The 18,049-nt window shown below is 61.2% G+C and overlaps 3 protein-coding genes across 7 annotated transcripts; 2 read left to right on the forward strand and 1 right to left on the reverse strand.

The window, feature by feature from the left end:
* Window positions 1-1,649: 1,649 nt before the first annotated feature.
* DUS1L (dihydrouridine synthase 1-like (S. cerevisiae)) lies at window positions 1,650-5,596 on the forward strand. The gene is made up of 13 exons (XM_006869485.1): window positions 1,650-1,902; window positions 2,000-2,108; window positions 2,505-2,555; window positions 2,810-2,922; window positions 3,109-3,191; window positions 3,264-3,367; window positions 3,526-3,670; window positions 3,820-3,916; window positions 4,005-4,093; window positions 4,476-4,627; window positions 5,128-5,165; window positions 5,307-5,382; window positions 5,460-5,596. The coding sequence occupies exons 1-13, from the start codon at window positions 1,666-1,668 to the stop codon at window positions 5,594-5,596; spliced, it is 1,431 nt and encodes a 476-aa protein (XP_006869547.1). The 5' UTR covers window positions 1,650-1,665.
* Window positions 5,597-5,947: 351 nt separating this feature from the next.
* Window positions 5,948-9,890, reverse strand: GPS1 (G protein pathway suppressor 1). Of its 5 annotated transcripts, none has more exons than XM_006869488.1 (13): window positions 9,826-9,890; window positions 8,605-8,697; window positions 8,282-8,463; window positions 7,853-8,017; window positions 7,641-7,776; window positions 7,485-7,562; window positions 7,327-7,387; window positions 7,036-7,121; window positions 6,847-6,941; window positions 6,654-6,759; window positions 6,488-6,568; window positions 6,284-6,421; window positions 5,948-6,208 (listed from the first exon to the last, which is right to left on the reverse strand). In XM_006869488.1, exons 1-13 carry the CDS (start codon window positions 9,856-9,858, stop codon window positions 5,999-6,001), a joined length of 1,464 nt encoding a protein of 487 aa, XP_006869550.1. In that variant the 5' UTR covers window positions 9,859-9,890; the 3' UTR covers window positions 5,948-5,998. The 5 variants fall into 5 exon arrangements, with proteins under 5 accessions (XP_006869550.1, XP_006869548.1, XP_006869549.1 ...); XM_006869486.1 differs by lacking the exon at window positions 9,826-9,890 and adding an exon at window positions 9,251-9,544; XM_006869487.1 differs by lacking the exon at window positions 9,826-9,890 and adding an exon at window positions 9,251-9,463 and having other exon boundaries at window positions 7,327-7,384.
* A 145-nt stretch (window positions 9,891-10,035) lies between these two features.
* RFNG (RFNG O-fucosylpeptide 3-beta-N-acetylglucosaminyltransferase) lies at window positions 10,036-12,452 on the forward strand. Its single transcript, XM_006869622.1, has 8 exons — window positions 10,036-10,299; window positions 10,618-10,666; window positions 11,027-11,129; window positions 11,219-11,372; window positions 11,512-11,600; window positions 11,680-11,845; window positions 12,200-12,285; window positions 12,386-12,452. The coding sequence occupies exons 1-8, from the start codon at window positions 10,036-10,038 to the stop codon at window positions 12,450-12,452; spliced, it is 978 nt and encodes a 325-aa protein (XP_006869684.1).
* Window positions 12,453-18,049: the final 5,597 nt, after the last annotated feature.

Genomic DNA, 18,049 nt, shown 5'->3' on the forward strand with positions numbered 1-18,049 from the left:
ACAGAGTGCGGTTTTCCGGGGACGCCTTTGCCAGCGCACCGCGGGTCCTCCGGACCGCCCAGGGGAAAGCACCTTCCGGCGGCCGCAGCTTCCGGCGGCCCCGGCACGGAGCCATGGGTCCAGCATCTGCCCAGCAGTGGCCCTTGCGCGGCGCGGGTGGTTAGCGGAGGGCTGCGACCCCGGGCGGTGATCCGGGCCCGGAGCAGCGGGCAGGCAGGTACCCGGGCGGCAGCGGGCAGGCCTGGCAGAGAGGATCGGAGCACCCCGCGACTCCCGCGGAGCCCCCGTTGCTCCGGCAGATCTGGAAGCCCGAGCGTCGCCCCCAGACTTTGGGGGACCCAGGACCGAGGGACTCGGGGAGATGCGCGCACTGGGCCCCAGAGACACGTCGGCATTCCGTGGGGCAGAGTGGGGCTCCAGTCCAGCTCCTGGTTCGGCTGCGCACTGCGCTCGAGACTTGGGGAGGTAAAGGGAGCGTCGTGGGGGCAGCTTGAGCCTGCAGTTGTTTGCAGCGCAGCTTCTGTCTGGTCCATCCGGGAGCGCCCCCTAGCCCTGACGTTGCAAGGCCCCCTAATGCTGAGGTTGGAGCAGTAGCTTGACAGCCTTGGGTGCAGGACGGTTAACCTGGCTCTTAGACTTGGCCGGTGTCTTTGGCGAGAACGTTGGTGACTTGGCTGATCTCTCTGTCATTTCATTCCTCCCGTAAACCCCAAGCTAGCGTTGGGTCTTGATGTGATATAAAGATGAGCCTCCTTCCTGTTTCCCACGTGTACATGGAGCCACGGAGGTTCTCCGAGCTCCCAATCTGTGTGTTGGTGTCTCACATTGTGCGACGACTCCTGGCCACCAGTTATTAAGTCCCTGCTAGAGAAAGGAGCTCTGGTAGTGTAGTGGTTACGAATCAGGCTGCGAACCGCAAGGTCAGCAGTTCAAAACTACCAGCTGTTCCGTGGGAGAAAGATGAGGCTTTCTGCTCCCCTAATCGGAAACTCTATACAGGGTCACTATGAGTCAGAACCAACTCCACAGTACATCACCATAACCAGAAAACACAGAAAAGCCCAGCCCCAGGAAGAGGCTCTATACTGCTCCAACTTCACAGGGCTCTAAGCATTAGCCTTCAAAGGAAGGAGGCTTCAGTACTACATCCTCAAAGCCTTCGTTGCTCACCATGATGGCCGTCGGCTGAGGCTCCTGGCACTTTCATACATAAACCTCCAGATGCCCAGAAAGGCCATGGAGTAGCCAGGCAGCCAGGCTTGTCTACATGGCAGGCAGGGCGTGCAAGCAGAGCCACAGATTCCAGGGTGGTTCTGCAAGGTGGAGGTCCTGAGGGTCTCTGAGTCATGGCTCCCTTTCGGGGTTCCAGTTCAGCATGGGCACTGCAACTGCTGTTTCGTTTGCTCTTTCTGAATTGTGTGCTTGATGGTTAACATGTGAGGGGCTGTAACCCCAGGTTCAGTGACCTTGGCCCAAAGCCACCTTTGGTAGGTGATGCTGGGGTTTCAGTTCTGGGCCCATGCCTGCTGATACTGTCCACCTATGACCTGGCTGTGTGCCACCAGCAGGGACTGGAGTGGCTCTGAGTTTAATTGTACGCCCTGTCAGTCTGCCTCTCCTTGGCATGCCTGAACATTGCTCCTCCTCTCCTGCAGGGTGGAGACCATGCCAAAGCTGCAGGGCTTCGAGTTCTGGAGCCGCACCCTAGGGGGCGCCCGCCACGTAGTGGCCCCCATGGTGGACCAGAGCGAGCTGGCCTGGAGGTTGCTGAGCCGCCGTCATGGGGCCCAGCTCTGCTACACGCCCATGCTGCATGCCCAGGTCTTTGTGCGCGATGCCAACTACAGGAAGGAGAACTTATACTGTGAGGTGTGCCCCGAGGACCGGCCCCTCATCGTGCAGGTGGGTCGAGGAAGAGCTCTGAGGGGAGTGGAGGGGGGCCACGGCAGGAGCCGCCCCTGGCACCCCGGTCATCATGCTGCTTGTCCATCTTTTCCAGTTCTGTGCCAACGACCCAGAGGTGTTTGTGCAGGCGGCTCTGCTGGCTCAGGACTACTGCGACGCCATCGACCTGAACCTGGGCTGCCCGCAGATGATCGCCAAGAGGGGTGAGTGCCCACCCAGCATCCCCGAGTGTGGCAGCTGGGTACACAGAGCCCTGTTCTGACACCAATAGACCAAACTTGGGCTGGGCACTGGCCCACGACAGACCCGGACGCCTATAGCTTTGCCTCATGTCACGGAGAGGAGGATGATGGGAGTTGGGGGGACGGTCTCCACCTGTGTACGTGTGAGCACACAATGTACCTGGCTGCTGCCCTGCTGCTATAAACCTTTGACCTCGGGGGACCCGGGTTCGAGCTTGCACTGGGAGATTCAGTGGCCTCTCTTAAGGGGTCACTTGGAAGTCCCTGCCCTGGAACCTGAGTGAACCAGATGAAGTCCATGGGCTCAGAACTCCCCACCCAGCCATCTGATGGGACTGAGGTGCTTGTCCTCCACAGGTCACTACGGCGCCTTCTTGCAGGAAGAGTGGGACCTGCTTCAGAGAATGAGTGAGTCACGGCATCTGGCTGCGGAGGTGTCACAGGGCAGGGCCGGGGATGAGGCTGCCTGGGCCACGGACCACCAGGGGCCTCATGACTGAGTGTCTCGGCCTGGGCCAGCTGAGTGGACAGTGGGCAGTGCCTCAGGCTCAAGCCCACCCCTGCTCCCTCTGGTCACGGATTTCTGAGGCAAGGGAAAGGTTCTGCTAGCCATCCCACGTCCCCCCCCCCATGCCTCAGAGGGGGCCGCTGTTTGTCCACAGTTTTGCTGGCCCATGAGAAACTCTCAGTTCCTGTCACGTGCAAGATCCGTGTCTTCCCAGAAATTGACAAGACCGTGAGGTATGCCCAGATGCTGGAAAAAGCTGGCTGCCAGGTGAGAGGCTAGGGCTGTGGAGGGCTGGGGGTCTCCTCTGCCTGAGTTCATCAGTGGCTGTCCAGCTTGGCCTTGCCATCCCGTCCCCTCCTGAACCTATCCCCCATGGCCCATCACCTGGGGAGGATACATGGGGAGGGCAGGGGGGAGGTCCTGAATAGCCTGCTGACCAGCCCCTCATCCTAGCTGCTGACCGTGCATGGACGGACCAAGGAGCAGAAGGGGCCCCTGCTGGGCCCTGCATCCTGGGAGCACATCCGAGCCGTGCGGTGAGTGGGGTCCCAGCCAGGTCGGGGGCACCGGCGCTGCTGAGGCTCAGTGTCTACACTGCTTTCCCACAGACAGGCCGTGGGTATCCCTGTGTTCGCCAATGGGAACATCCAGTGTCTACGGGACGTGGAGCGCTGCCTACAGGACACAGGGGTGCAGGGGGTCATGAGCGCAGGTGAGGGGACACTGGGGGTCGTGAGCGCAGGTGAGGGGCGCAGGGGGGCGTGAGCGCAGGTGAGGGGCAGGGTCGCGAGCATGGGAATAGTGTCTGGTGCCCCTGGCTCAGGTGTCTCCTGACTTCACTGCGCCCCGCCCCACTCCTGTCCTTCTCAGAGGGCAACCTGCACAATCCCGCCCTGTTTGAGGGCCGCAGCCCTGCCGTGTGGGAGCTAGCTGAGGAGTACCTGGAGCTGGTGCAGGAACACCCCTGTCCCCTGTCCTATGTCCGCGCCCACCTCTTCAAGCTGTGGCACCACACGTGAGTGGGGGCCCCGGCACTCAGGTCCCCTCTGCGGTCTGAGACCCCCATGGCTCTGTGCCTGCTAAGGGGACGGTGCAAGGGGGAGAGAGAGGTGTTGTGGGTGTGGGTGGTCAGCGGGGGTGGCCTGTGTTGGGCATCTGTCCCAGGCTGCAGGTGCACCAGCCACTCCGTGAGGAACTGGCCAAGGCGAAGACCTTGGAGGATGTAGCCGCTGTGAGCCAGACACTGAGACGTCGGTGCCAGGCATGTGCTGGTGGGCAGGGCCAGACACTGAGGGTGGGCCAGGGCTCAGGCGGTGACCAGTGACACAGGAGCCTCTGGTCACTTGCAGGAGGATATGTCCAGGCAGAAGGAGGGGGAGACGCCCTCGGGGGGCCTGCCTTTCTTCCACTGGATCTGTCAGCCCTATGTTCGGCCGGGGTAAGTCCCTCACCAACATCCTCCCTGGCTACTCAGGGACCATGAGGCAAGGAGGGGCAGAGGGGGCCACTGTAGACAAGTGTGCCCTCCCCAGTGGTGTAACCTGGGCCCATAGGCCCTACCACAGGCCCTGGTGGCTGGGCTCAGCAGTGCCCTGTCGACCTTACCTCTAAGACATTGCTCACACTCTGGTTGAGTGGATTGGTCCCTGAGTGTGGGCCCTGCTGTATCTGTCAGGAGTCCCATGTCAGTACTGTGGTTCATTGTGGGGCCCCAGCCTTCAGCTACTCTGGGGATGTGGAGCGCTGCCTACGGGGGACACGGGGCGCAGGGGGCGGGTCTCTGTGGTCCCAGTCAGCTCTGCCCATACTTCTCCCATCAGACCCAAAGATGGGAGCAAGAACAGTGCTGTACCCAGCAAGAGGGCCCTGGAGGAGGAGGAAGAAGAAGGGAGCCATGCCAAAGTCCTATCCAAGAACAAACAGAAGAAGCAGCTGAGGAACCCCCACAAGACCTTCGACCCCTCACTCAAGCGTAAGCTGCACTCCCAGCCTGAAGGCCTTTTTGTCCGAGCCTGGTTTTCATTGACTGGGACCTATAACCTATAATCTGTGTGAACCATCTCTGCTGTAAATCAGGGCTTCTACTGAGTGTGTGAGGGAAGCGCTGGGAGGCAGCCCTGGGGGGGAGAAGTTAGACCACAGGAAGCTGTCCCTCCTCCCCCCAGTGCCCACTAGAGCCTGCGTCACCATCCTGCAGGAGTCCCCTAGACAGCTGCCAACAGGACACTGCACAGAGCAGACCCCAGCTGCTTTAGGGAACTGCAGAGAGGGGCTCTTTGTCATGGCTCTCGGGCAGATTCCCATCCATCCTGCCCCCACCCCTTGCCCAAAGGGAAGGGCAGGTCTAGACTACCCATGTCCCTGCTCTCCCATGGTAGGGAGCTGCAGACGGCTAAGGGGCCATCGCTGCGGAGGAAGCCCAGCTGCCTTGGCTCCCCTTATCCCACCAAACACCCTTTTCTTCTTTTCCAGCGAAATATGCAAAGTGTGACCAGTGTGGCAACCCCAAGGTGAGAGGTCTCTGGCCATTGCTACCTGTGCCCAGGAAGCAGTGGAGAGCCAAGAGCCTGTCACCTCCTAGAGACTGACCCCAGGGGCCATCTGGGCTGGTTGACAGTGACAGCTGGTCTCACTGGCCTTCCTGTGTCCAGGGAAACAGGTGCGTATTTCACCTGTGCCGGGGCTGCTGTAAGAAGAGAGCTTTCCGAGAGTCCGCGGACTGTCCAGGTGAGGTGCCCAGCTGGTGGGAGGGGGCCTGCCAGAGGTGGGGCCGAGCACATGCCCACTGTCCTCCACTCTCCCAGGTCATGGGCTGTTGTTCAGGACCAAGTTGGAGAAATCCCTGGCCTGGAAGGCAGAGCAGCCCAAGCTGCAGGAGTCCCCCGCAGGATCTGGGGGACCAGACAGCTTCCCTGAGGTCATGGGCAGTGCCGTGGCCTGAGGCCAGCTGGGGTCTGACCAGCACTGCTACTGGGCCAGATCACGGCCCCCCAAGCACGTGCCTTTACTCAGGGATCGCCTGCTGTTTACCACGTGAACAATAAATCCTATCGTGCCCTGCTCAGTGTCTTGGCCTCTGTGGACCCCAACCATCTGCCATGGATCCCCTTTCTTGGCGGCCACTGCAGTCTGCTCTCAGCAGATGCCTAGGAGTTTGTCCGGGAGGGAAGGCAGCAGGAAGGGACCAGTCAGAGCAGGTGTACAGTGCACGATTTAATGGGCTGAAATGTAACAGTGTCTTCAATCTGGACCAGGGGCGGGGGTGAGACTGGAAGCCGGTGCCCCACGTGACTGGGGGTGGGGGTGGGGGGGCAGCCTCCATGGTAGTGCGTTTCCTACAGCCTCACATGTTGGTGCTCATCCGGGACTGGCTGTTGGCTGGTGTGAGCTCCCCCTGGCTCCCTTCGCGGGGAGGAGACTTGACGTGGATTTGGTTGCGTAGCACGGCCGCACGCAGGATCATGGCTTTGGCGCGGCGCTGGAACTCCTTGCCCATCAGCAGGGATTTCTCGAAGGTGGTGCTGCGCTGGTCCACATCCCGTGCATGTAGGATCTGCAGGAAAAGGAGGCTCAGTGGGGTGGGGGGGCTGCCACACGCCTTCTCCCCTGGGGGCCGGGGGCCGCCCACCTTGCTGTGAGAGTCGATGCGGGCATTGATGAGTCCCTCCAGAATCAGCTGCGTCAGCTCGTCCTCCAACGCCGCCACAGTGGTGTTGAAGGCAGCCGCCATCTTGCGCATGTCGGCAGATACGTAGGGGCTGAAGTACTGTGGGGGGTGTCAGCAGCGACATCAAGGCAGCGGCGCCCCCCCCCCCAACAGCACCACTCTTACCTGTATGAGGGCGCGGTTGCGAATCTGGGTGTACAGCGTTCGGACGTGGGGGGCCAGGTACATGTCCAAGAGCAGGTTGTCCTGGAGGGCGTGGACGGTCAGTCAGGGTACCTGCTGGCCTGCATCCTCCCCAGCTCAGCGGGGCTAGCCCCTGCCCCACCCTCACCTTCATTTCATCCAGCATCTTGAGACAGGAGGCGTACTTGGATTCATAGAACTTGAAGATGATGTCCCGGACTTGAGGTTCCAACTCCAGGAACAGCTTGAAGGAGCTGCAAAGCCACACTCCTCAGGACCCACCCACCCATCCCACCTGCCCGCCCACATTTCCCGGGTGGAAGGGGCAGCGGCCCACTCACCTGCTGGAGATGACGTTGCGTTGTAGCTCCTGGCGGTCAAAGGTGGCCAGGGCACACAGGCCCCCATAGACGGCCACGTTGCTGGGCGAAAGCAGCTGAGGGCAGGGTGTCAGTCAGACACCCGGCAGGCAGCTGGGAAGGCCCCTAGGTACCCACAGCGGGGACAGCCCCCGCCCCCGCCAGCCTCACCTCAGGAAAGTCACAGTGGTCAAAGGAGGCCAAGAGGAAACACTTGGCAGCCTGCTTGTACTTCCGGGCAGCCAGTTCAGCCAGACCTGGGCCACAGGGGCAGGAAGAACTTGGCGGCCAGGAGCATTGCGCCTGGCCAGCTCACTCCCACCCTCAGCCCGCACCACTCCTGGCAGTAGGAACCCAGGCAGCAGCTGTGAGCGGCAACAGTGCCCACATGTGACAGGTGGACACCACTGCAAATGGAGCCAGGCCACTTGGCGCCCGGCGCGGCTCCCCTGGGCCCCTCACCTGCAGCACACTTGAGCTTGGTGAGGATGGCCTGGGTCTGGCTGTCCCGCTCTCCACGCTGCTACAGGGGAAGTTCACACAGGAGTGAGCCCCAGCCGGGGGTGGGGGGCAAAGGGAACACTGCAACGCAGAGGGGCAGCGGAGCGGGGGCTTGTTACCTCAGCGATCTCTGGGGTGGACTCGGCCTTGCTGACGTAGCTCAGAACGTGAGACCAGTTCTGCAAATAGACACTGACCTGGCGGGCAGAGCAGGTGGACTGAGCCCTATGCTCCGACCCCTTACCTGCCCGCCCCCATGTCTGCCGCAGGCCCACCTTGATGACGTTGAGGCACATGTTGATGACATGCTTAGCGCTGGTGCAGTAGTCTCGGGCCCGAGAGTAGCACTTGAGGGCGTTGCTGAGGTCACCGCAGTCCAGGTAGTGGTCTCCCAGGTCGTCATGGCCACGCCTGCAAGATCCCTCATGAGTGGTCTGGCCTGGGGCTCGGGGCGGCCAGCCTCCCGCCTGTCTCCCTGGGCCGCCACCTGATGCTCTCTTTGATGGAGTTGCCCTTGTAGTTCTTCAGGTCCGTGTCCAGCTTCTCCAGCTTCAGCAAGGCTTTCTTGCGCGTGGCCTCCACCCAGGCCGTGTCCAGGGGCGGGGGCTCCACACCGCTCTCGGGGACTGCATCGGGGGCGTGCTGCAGCTCCCTGGGGGAGGGCGGGCCATCAGGGCTGCGGCTGGAGTGAGGAGCCCATGGCCAGGCCCACCCAACCAGCCCCACTGCCCACTGCCCACTAGGAGGGCGCCCAGAGACAGTCCTGGAGCTGCCGGGAAAACCGTTCTGCAGGCTAGCGGAGTGAGGGTCGTCTAGACGAGCCCTTCTACGGGTGGGCGGGCGTCCACGCACACCCAAGAGAAAGCCAGTCTTGGTCTCCTCCAGCGTTTGCCCCCTGGGGGCCCACCCACACCACCTGGTGGCCTCGGAGAGCTTGCGGTGGATCTCCTCATACACGTCCACGTTGAAGGTCCGCTGCACGAAGGACAGGGCCATCTTCAGGGCCTCCACCCGCAGCGGGGGGCAGTGGTCGGCTACGAACTGAAGCCGTTCGATGCGCATCAGGCCGCTATAGCTGGCCGCGTACTGCTCCAGGTCCTGGGCGGGCACGAGCACAGGGAGGCTCAGGCCAGGCCTGCCAGGCGGGAGCCCAGACCCACCCAGGTGCCTTGGGGACGGAGGAGTGACGGTCCAGGGCTCTTGGTCAGAGGGGGACTGAGTGCCTGCAGGCATCCGTACCAGGGTGGGGTTCTCCACCACGTAATTGATATCAGGTGCATTCTGGGGGTCCTCCTGGGGGTCCACGTCAATCTGCATGGGCTCTACCGCCCCCTGCAACAAGGGCACCTTGGTACCACCATCTGCAGAGACCCCTCGTCCCCCAGCCCCAGCCCACCCCCCCACCGCCCCCTGCAACACCGGCCCCCTGGTACCACCGGCTGCAGAACCCCCGCGAGCACCGCCTCCCCGCCCCCTCACCTGTCCCTCGTCCCCCTGCCCCCCACGAGCTTCTAGGGCGCACAAGCGTGGCCCCTTCAGCGGCTGCGCTACACGGTCCCAGGCACGGTCCTTCCTTCACGCCCGAGAAAGAAGCACCTGACACCTGAACCCCAGGAGCCAGGGGGCCTGGCCACAGCCTCGGGCCATCCCTGGCCCCCAACCATCGGGAGCCTGTCCCCAGCAGCAGTGCAGGGCAAGAGTCACACTCAGGGGTGGGAGGGGACAACGCCGCCCCGGGAACCCCACGAGCCTAAGGGGCACGCGGGGTGGACGCTCGGGTCAAGGCAGGCTGGAGCCAAGCCGAGGCCCCGGCTCCTCGGGAAAGTGCGCACGGGCTCCGGCTGGCCTGTCCTCGGGCCGGCGGGGCCCCTCTCCTGGAAGGTACCTCGTAGAGCAGCGTACAGGCCGACAGACTGGCGCTCAGGCTGAAGTCCCCGGCCGTGCCCGGCAGGAAGAGGTCTGCCCTACTGCTGGGAGGGGCGCAGTACAGATCTGTCACTGACGAGGAGGCCGAGCTGGGGGCCGAGCTATCCCTCATTCTGTCCTGACTCTCTGCACCCCCCGACCCTGACACAGAGCTGGCTGGCTGCTGAAGGGGAGAAAGAGCGTTAGCGTCGGGGGCCGGCGGCCGAGGCGGAGGGGGCGCTGCCCCGCGTGACCCCAAACAGCTCCCGCCAGGAGACGCAGTCACACGGACGCCCGCGGCTAACGGCACCTCGTGCCCGCCCTCGGCAAGTCGGGCGGGAGACGCCCAGGCCGCTCCCCACGCCGATCAGGCTTCCCAAGGGGCTTTGCCGCCGCTCCCCGCGGAAGACCAGGCACGGGCGGCCCGCGAGCGGGCGCACGCCGGCCGGAAGTCGCACGCAGGCCCCCGCTCCGGCTCGGCGCCCCAACCCCGCTCGGCCCGGACCCCGCGGGCGGCGGCGGCGGCGGGGGCGCGGCCGGCCTTCGGCTCGTTACCTGCAGGTTAAACACCTGGACCGGCAGCGGCATCTTCCACCCACCCCGCCGCGGCGGTGCCGTCCGCTTCCGGGTCAGCACAGCTGGTGCTTCCGGGTCGCGGAGCTCTGGCAGCCGCGGCTCTTAAAGGGGCCGCCGCGCATTCACCTGCGGCTCTCCGCGCCCGGCGCGGGGGGTCGCGGGCCGCCGCTGGGGGTCGCGGGCGGCCGCATGAGCCGTGTGCGGGGGGCGCCGTGCAGGGCCTGCCTCGCGCTCTCGGCGGCCCTGGCCGCGCTGCTGCTGCTGCCGCTGCCCCGCCTGCCCGGCCCGGCCCCGAACACGCCGGCCCCCGGCCTGCCCGCCGCGACCCCCGGCCTGCCCTCCATCTACCTGCGGCCGGACGACGTCTTCATCGCCGTCAAAACCACCCGGAAGAATCACGGGCCGCGCCTAGGGTTGTTGCTGCGCACCTGGATCTCCCGGGCCCGCCAGCAGGTGGGCCTCGCCCGGACCCCGGGCCCCGATCACCCCTACCCCCCACTATGCCCACCAAATCTGGGGCCCCAACTGCGAAGCCCCACGTCACGGGGTGGCCCCCAGGCCCTGGGCCCCCCAGACGTAGCACCCCACCTACCTGTCGCCTAAGCAGGTTCAGGAACTGATGGGGCCTCTCCAGTGATGGCCTGGGACCAGGCTGCCACTTTAGGGCGACGACGGGGCAGCAGTGAGCACTGGGGACACCCCAACCGCCTGTGTCTCCTGAGGGCGGGCTCTGCCCAGGTCCCTGGCGCTCACCAGCTTGTCTTCTCCCAGACTTTCATCTTCACTGACGGGGACGACCCGGAGCTGCGTCTCCAGGGGGGTGAGTGTCCCCAGTCCAGCCCTGCCTGCCGGATCTCCCCACCCTGAAAACAATGGCACCCTCACTTGTGTCCACTATACCCAGGGACAGTGAGTTGGGGGGGCAGAGCCACGGTGCCCAGCAGCAGCCCACATGCTGCTTGTTGGCTGCCCACCACGTCTTGCATCCTGCCTGGCTACGGGCTGACTTCCAGGGCCTCCAACCCATGGACAGTGGGTGAAGGTACCACCTAGGACATGTTTACCAGTGGGTGTCCGTTCAAGGGACCACAGCAACTGCCACCTGCTGGACCCCAGCGGAGGGAGGGTTAGGCTGTGACCCCTCTCCCCTGGCCTGTGTCCTCCCCGTCTCTGTACGCAGGCAACCACCTCATCAACACTAACTGTTCAGCCGTGCACACTCGCCAAGCACTTTGTTGCAAGATGTCTGTGGAATACGACAAGTTCATTGAGTCAGGCCGCAAGTACGTGAGTCTGTAAGCCAGCGCGGGGTGGGGGGCCGGAGGATGGGGCTGGATGGGCTGGGCACTCACGGGACCCCTCCTCCGCCCAGGTGGTTCTGCCACGTGGACGATGACAACTACGTAAACCCAGGGGTCTTGATGCAGCTGCTGTCTTCCTTCTCGCCAAGCCAGGACGTCTACCTGGGGCGTCCCAGCCTGGACCACCCCATCGAGGCCACTGAGCGGGTCCCGGGGGGCGGCACCGTGAGTAGGCTAGGCCAGGGGTGGGGCAAGGGCGAAGGGCAAGTGGGGTGGTCTGAGGAGGCTCAGTGTCTGCTCCAGTCGGAAAGGACAGTGCAGAGCCCTGGGCAAGTTAGCACTGACCCTGGGCCCCCACCCCCAGGTGACCACGGTCAAGTTCTGGTTTGCAACTGGTGGAGCCGGTTTCTGTCTCAGTAGAGGTTTAGCCCTCAAGATGAGCCCATGGGCCGGGTGAGTGGGGCATGGGGCCTAGGGCAGGCTTGGGGGATAGGGGCGGGCACCGGACAGTGCTGACTAGCCCTGTGCCCAGTCTGGGCAGCTTTATGAGCACAGCCGAGAGGGTCCGGCTGCCCGATGACTGTACTGTGGGTTACATCGTGGAGGGCCTGTTGGGTGCGCATCTGATGCGCAGCTCACTCTTCCACTCACACCTGGAGAACCTGTCCCGGCTGCCAGCTCACAGGGTGCTGCAGCAGGTAAGCAGGCCTGGGAGTCAGGAACCTGGTCCTGCTCCAGCAGCCACGCCCCTCCACCCAGCCCAGGGCCCTGGGCTCAGTGACCCGCTCCTTTATCATGCCACACCCCTTCTGCCCTCTTCCCACCATGCCTCACTCCATCCATCCTGCCCCATTTCCCCTCCCCTCCACATCTGATGGAGCCTCCCCGTGAGCGCTGCCCCATAGCCTGAAATACAAGGGCCACCCTCCGGGCCCCTACAGCAAGGGAAATGGGGAGCCAAGCGTGACTGGAGGCAGGGTGCAGGGGGGCAGGCAGAGGGCAGAGCCTGAGAGTAGAACAGTGCTCACACCTCAGCCCCTGCCCCACCCCAGGTCACCTTGAGCTACGGGGGTCCGGAGAACCCGTATAATGTGGTGAACGTGGCTGGGACCTTCAGCCTGCAACAGGACCCTACTCGGTGAGCGGGTAGCTTTGGGCTAGATGGGCACAGGCCAGAGGATGGGGGTAGCCCCCCTTCCCACAGCCTGACCCCCCCACCCCACTTCCCGCTTTCTCAGGTTTAAGTCTGTCCACTGCCTCCTCTACCCAGAAACGGATTGGTGTCCCACCCAGAAGCAGGGGTGACCACCGCTGCCTGCTAACCACGAGCTCTGAGCCAGGGGCAGGCCTGTAATGTCCGTGCCAGGTGGTCCCCTCTGACCTCCATGGAGTGGCCAACGAGGTAGGCAGCATGACCACAGCCATGTCCTGCCTGGGACCAGACCTAGTGCCTACTCCACAGAAGAAGGGGAGAGAAAGGCTTCAGGGCATTGGGGGGTGCCCAAGCCTGATGAGAGGCTGCTGGGGGCCAGTCCCCTGCTCCCAGAGCTTTCTGTCCTTGTCATGGTGCCGGAGGGGACATGGGCAGGCTGAGGCCCTGAGACAGGGCCCCCACGCCCATTCTCAGCTTGAGCTGGACCACGTGGTCTGGTGAGAGAGGGACCAACCATGTCAACTCATCTCCAGACCTCCTTGCCACGGACCCCTGCCACCTGGATTCTTGTCCAATAAAGCCTCTGAATTCTGTAGTGACTCACTTCCCTGCTCAACAGCAGCCCCCACAGCTAGGATGGGGGTGCAGAAGCCAAGAGTTGTGAAGGCCCTGGCCTTTGGCCCTCACATGTTTCAGGGTCCACACTGGCCCTCTATGTCCCTGTCTGTCACCAAGGAGGGGAGCCCACCTCAGTCAGCTCTAGCCCTGCTGGGGAAGTGTATCTCCAGCTGCCTTTGGGCCAGGTGTCTCTGGTCACTTCCTGCTTCCCAGCTGATCCTCACCTTGTTGGACGTGAAAAGAAACAGGTAAATGTGACCCACAACCCGAGCCGTATGAGTCTGGGTCCAACCAGGAGAAGCAACAACGTGGCAACTGCCACAGAAGAAATGCTGTGGAAAGAGTTATCATCTATAACGTAACGGGGTTGACGCAAGGAGGAAGGGGTTAGTAACAAGAAAAACTCTGAAAATCAGATTTGAAATGTATGTTAGATACGCTAGCCTAGGACTAGCCACCACCCCTAGGACTGAAATTGAGTGCCAGAGAAGATGTCTGCCTCCAGGGTGGAGACATAGGCCTTGTCAAAGGGCACAGCCATGGCCACTGGGTGGCAGGTCTCTACAGTGCTGGACATCTGCCCTCTGGGAGCTGGGGACTCCCACAAGCCTCCTGGTGCTGGAGAAATCTGCCAAGGGAATCGGGCCTGGGGTCCACCACAGACAGGGACTTGCACAGAATGCGAGGCACCGCATAGTCAGGTTGCTCCAAGCAGTGAGAAGGGAAAAGTCTTAAAAACAGCCAGAGAGAAACAGACACATGGTAAGAATCAAAGGGCAAGACCACAGCAGGTTCTACCTCAGAGACAATATGAGCTACAAGCTACAAGTATTGGTAATGGTCAAAAACCTCCATACCCAACCAAAATAGCCTTCAAACATCAAAGGCAAAATGCAGTCTGTCACGGCCCCACAGGGGCAGCAGACCCCACACCACAAAAGCCCGGCGGGACATCATCAGTCCAGGTGGACGGAAGAGCTGCACAAGGAAGGAGGGTTCCAGAAACGGTCACTAGTGGGAAAATCAGCGCATGCCTCCTGCTTCTCGTTCAAACAGAAACCAGACGGTGTATTATGGGCCACGTGTTATTGTCAAGTGCTGTCGAGTCGATTCTGATCCATAGTGACCCCGTATAGGGTTTCTGAGGAGCGACTGGTGACCTTGAACTGCTGACCTGTGGTTCAAAGCAACTTTGCAGTCCAGCACATTAGCCCACAGCACAACAAGTAATGAAATGCACAACAGCGTGACAAAGGCCAGCAGGTTGAAATGGAAATCTGCTGAGGTTAGGACCCTGCACTATACCAGAAATGGCTACCGTGACAAATTCAGTGTAGGACAGGTCCTAAAACAAAGTCGTGTTAACAAAGTAAATGGCCTCATGCAAACCTAAGTGGAAGGGAGAGTTCTAGCCACCTGGAGGTCATGTGGGAATGCTCACGTGGGGCCATGTACACCTGGTCAGCTTAGTTCAAGCAACAATTTCACAGAAAATCAAACCATGTTAATATACCCACCTTCAACAAAACATCACAATGTTAAATCGGGGCAGGATCAGTGACTCTCTGACACTGTTGCTGGTCCTGCCCATGCTGCCCACCTCCTAGGTACCTTTCCCAGGCCAGGCCTTGTGCGCCGGTGGTCCAGATTACAGGTGGGGAAAGTAAGACCCCACCTCCCACCCCCAACCCAAGGCAGCCTGGAGATCTGCCTTCAAGTCCTGCACTTCGCCTAGCCTTGTCTTCCAGTGAGACAGGTCTGAGAGCTTCTGAATGTGGCGTCTGTGAAAGCTGGGGCTGATTGGTGGGGGTCCCCAGGTGCAGGGGAATGGACAGCAGGTATGGGGCCAAGGAAGCTTGGTTTGGGCTGTAAGCTAGCATTGCGTTGGCTGTGGGTCTTCAGTTAGCGTGGGGCCCACAGGCCTGCCTACAATGCGATCAAGTAACTTTGTGCTTTGCTCCAGGCTCACCTGGCCCCAGGCGGGAGGAGCTAGGGGTCTGCAGTCCAGCTTAGCTGAACTCCAGAGAACACAGCTGTGTGGGGACAGCTGGACATCCGCTCACAGAGCACCTGCCTGTTTGCAGTTTGGACCTTCTCAATGGCCCTGCGGAAGAAAGGCCTGGTGATCTGCTGTCTTAAAAAGAACCACTGGTGCAGTTGTGCTCTGGCCCACAGGGTTGCTCTGAGTCAGAACTGTCTCCCCAGTGCAGCGCTTAAAAACAGCGTGGCTATGGGCATTAGGTACAGCACATGGCTCCAGGCAACTGTCTGCACCTACATTCTGGTGTCTGCAAAGGATGGGCCCAACAAATGGGTCCATCTATTTCAACTTCTTCCCCTCAGCACTGGGGGCCCAGAACAGAGCCCCTCAGGAGTCTGCCCAAGGGGCTGCTGGGGGGAGGCCTGTCCTAGGCAGGGCCCCGAACTCTCCTCCCCAGAGCAGTGGGTCACTGCAGGGTTGACATGGTGGACGGGTGGGAGCAGCTGCCCCAGAGGGAGCTCGATGCCCTCCCCTGCCCAGGTCTAATCCTGGGAACGGCTGGGGTTATTCCTAGTGATATCACCTTACGTCTCCCACGGAGCTCTTTACCAGGAAGGGCTTAACACAACAGCCGAAGAGTGCCCCCACCCACCCAACCGGTGTGTGCAGCTCCTCTGGCTTTAGCCCGGAGAAATGGGGCCCTGGGTGCTGGATCCCACAGGCCTCATCCTGCCTGCAATCCTCTGTCATGCCTGGGGACCCAGGAGGTGAGACATCAGTCCCCTAGTTGTTGTTAGGAGCCATCGAGTTGGTGCCGACTCAATAGAAAGGAACATTGGCTGGTCCCCCGCCAAGCTCACAATGGTTGTTACATGGATGTGTGTGTTTATATAGGCACATGGACACACACAGTCTCCGTGTGTGTGTGTGTCTTAGCTTCCTAATACAGCCCCAGCCCCCAGCATCAGAGGAGATCCTGGTATTCAGTCCCCAAAGGCACCCCGGGCGGCTCCTCAAACTCAGCAGAGAGGGACAGGACCCTCAAGGGATGGTAGGGTAGATGTGGTTTGTGTGCATGCACATGTGATTGTCCATGAGTGCATTCCGTGTGTATTTGTGTGCCTGTCTAAACACATGTGTCCATGTGCATTCATGTGTGTCCATGTATCTGGTTTGGGTATAAACACATGTGTTCATGTGTGTCCATGTATCTGCAGACCTAAGTAAACACATGTGTCTCTGTGTGTATCCATGTATCTATGTTTCAGTATAAGCTCACATGTGTCCATGTGGCTCTGTATGTCATGTATCTGTGTACCTGTGTAAACATGTGTCCACGTGTCTCTACCTATGTCCATGTGTATCTGTGTGTCTGTGTAAACACACATGTGTCCACATGTGTCTCTGTGTGTCCACAGGACAGGGAGCCAGAGCATAGATGTCAAGAGCAGGTTACCCCATCCTTCCCAAGGCCCAGCCTCCACCTCCCCCAGATGTCCAGTGACCCCTGTAATCTCTCCTTAATGTGCCCACAGGCTCAGGGATAACAATGGTCATTGTGCCAGAAAGAAGGCCTTGGAGGCTAATGAGGCTTCCATGCAGGGCTGCTTCTCATTAGCTCAGACCCCATCCGATGCCTGTGCTCCCCTGTCTCCACAGCGTCCCCCTGACCAGGGCCCGTGCGATTCACTCACTCCAGGGACTGGCCAGGGGGACGCTAAGGGCGCTGGGTCCCTGGGGAGGGGCAGATAGACAAGGTAGGAGTGACAGCTGGGCAGAGAAAGGGCAGTGTGGCCTGGCCTCAGTGGCAGCAGACCCAAAGTCTGGTCACAAAGGAAGCCGATGGCCAGGCTCTGTGATGAGGTGAGGGTAGGTAGGGGTCCAGCTGGTTTGGGAGCTGGTGGTAGGGCTGGAGTGGGTGTAGAGGCTATCAGGTGGCCTCGCTGTGGGGATAAGGCAGTGGGCACAGGCAGTGAGTGGCCAGGGGTAGGTATGACAAGGCTTCCGGGCCATGCAGTGTCGGAAGGATGACCACGGCAGGGACTGTGCGGGAGGACGCAGGTCTCCCTGTACCAGGGGCAGTAGAGCCCCTCTCTTCAGCCCCAAGGGATAACCACGTGTGCTTGGAGGCAAGCTTAGCTCCCAGTTTCTGCACATGGCCCCTGCCTGACCTGCCCTGTTTGGGGTCAGGGGATTGTGACTATGGATGGTGCCTGCACCTGCCTCTCAGCCTCACAAGTTTCCGCAGACTTCATGTCCACTTCCCCCATCCCCAGAGCTGGCCCCAGTGGAGGAGGGCCAAGGAAGGCCCCCTTGTCCAGTATCCCTGAAGCACTGCATACCTCCGGGGGGCTGCATACCCTCCCCATCCCTGATTGGATGGGTCCCCTGAGCCAACTCTTTCCCAGGACACTGTCCACCAGACCCCAAGCCTGAGGACAGCCCTTGGTGCTGGGCAGGTGGGAGGAGGCCTCTCAGAGCTCCTGTCCTGGACCAAGCTCCATTGGACTGTCTCTTGTCTCCTGCCCCAACTCAGGTGTCCTCTCTGGGCATTCTTCTTTGGCTCTGGTTTCAGGCAGCTTTCTCAGGAGTCTTCCCCACCCTAGGAAACAGGAAACTCAAATCCAACTGCTTCCAAATGACCACAGAGAGGGAACTTGAGAAAGACGCTCATCGGCTTATTGGAGGGGTCTTTGTCCCTGTGGACCCCTCCCTCAGAACTATTGTCACACATGTCCACACTAAATACGTACGTGTGCACACATCTCACATGCACACACGGTAAGCATAAGCCGTTAAATGCAATTCAAACACCCACCCACTGCCTCGTGCTCACCTCAACAACCTCTGTCTTGCAGGGTACAGAAACCACCTTCTCCCTGCCCGCAGGAGTTCTGTCTGCTGTCCTGGTCAGTGTGTCATGGGTGTACACACGCTGGTGGGCAGGTGAAAGAGTGCCCCAATCTGCCTACCACAGTCCACTCACCCACCATGGAGGGATGAGTCCAGACTCAGTCACAAAGCCAGTGAGGGAAAACACATGGAGCAAAGGAGCTAGAGGGTTTGTGACAGAGGCTGAGTGTAGACAGGGGTGAGTGTAGACAGAAGTGAGTGTAGATGGGGTGAGTGCAGACAGAAGTGAGTGTAGAC

Source organism: Chrysochloris asiatica, unplaced genomic scaffold (genome assembly GCF_000296735.1).
Source record: "Chrysochloris asiatica unplaced genomic scaffold, ChrAsi1.0 scaffold00132, whole genome shotgun sequence".
Lineage (NCBI taxonomy): Eukaryota > Metazoa > Chordata > Mammalia > Afrosoricida > Chrysochloridae > Chrysochloris > Chrysochloris asiatica.

Coding starts and splice junctions, on each gene's coding strand:
- DUS1L (XM_006869485.1), top strand. CDS start 1,666: ATGCCAAAGCTGCAGGGCTTCGAGTTCTGGAGCCGCACCCTAGGGGGC. Junction 2,923..3,108: donor TGGAAAAAGCTGGCTGCCAG/GTGAGAGGCTAG, acceptor CCCTCATCCTAG/CTGCTGACCGTGCATGGACG. Junction 3,368..3,525: donor GCAGGGGGTCATGAGCGCAG/GTGAGGGGACAC, acceptor TGTCCTTCTCAG/AGGGCAACCTGCACAATCCC.
- GPS1 (XM_006869486.1), bottom strand. CDS start 9,403: ATGAGGGATAGCTCGGCCCCCAGCTCGGCCTCCTCGTCAGTGACAGAT. Junction 6,422..6,487: donor GCAACCGCGCCCTCATACAG/GTAAGAGTGGTG, acceptor CACCCCCCACAG/TACTTCAGCCCCTACGTATC. Junction 6,209..6,283: donor GCATCGACTCTCACAGCAAG/GTGGGCGGCCCC, acceptor CTTTTCCTGCAG/ATCCTACATGCACGGGATGT.
- RFNG (XM_006869622.1), top strand. CDS start 10,036: ATGAGCCGTGTGCGGGGGGCGCCGTGCAGGGCCTGCCTCGCGCTCTCG. Junction 10,300..10,617: donor TCTCCCGGGCCCGCCAGCAG/GTGGGCCTCGCC, acceptor GTCTTCTCCCAG/ACTTTCATCTTCACTGACGG. Junction 11,373..11,511: donor GGGTCCCGGGGGGCGGCACC/GTGAGTAGGCTA, acceptor CCCCACCCCCAG/GTGACCACGGTCAAGTTCTG.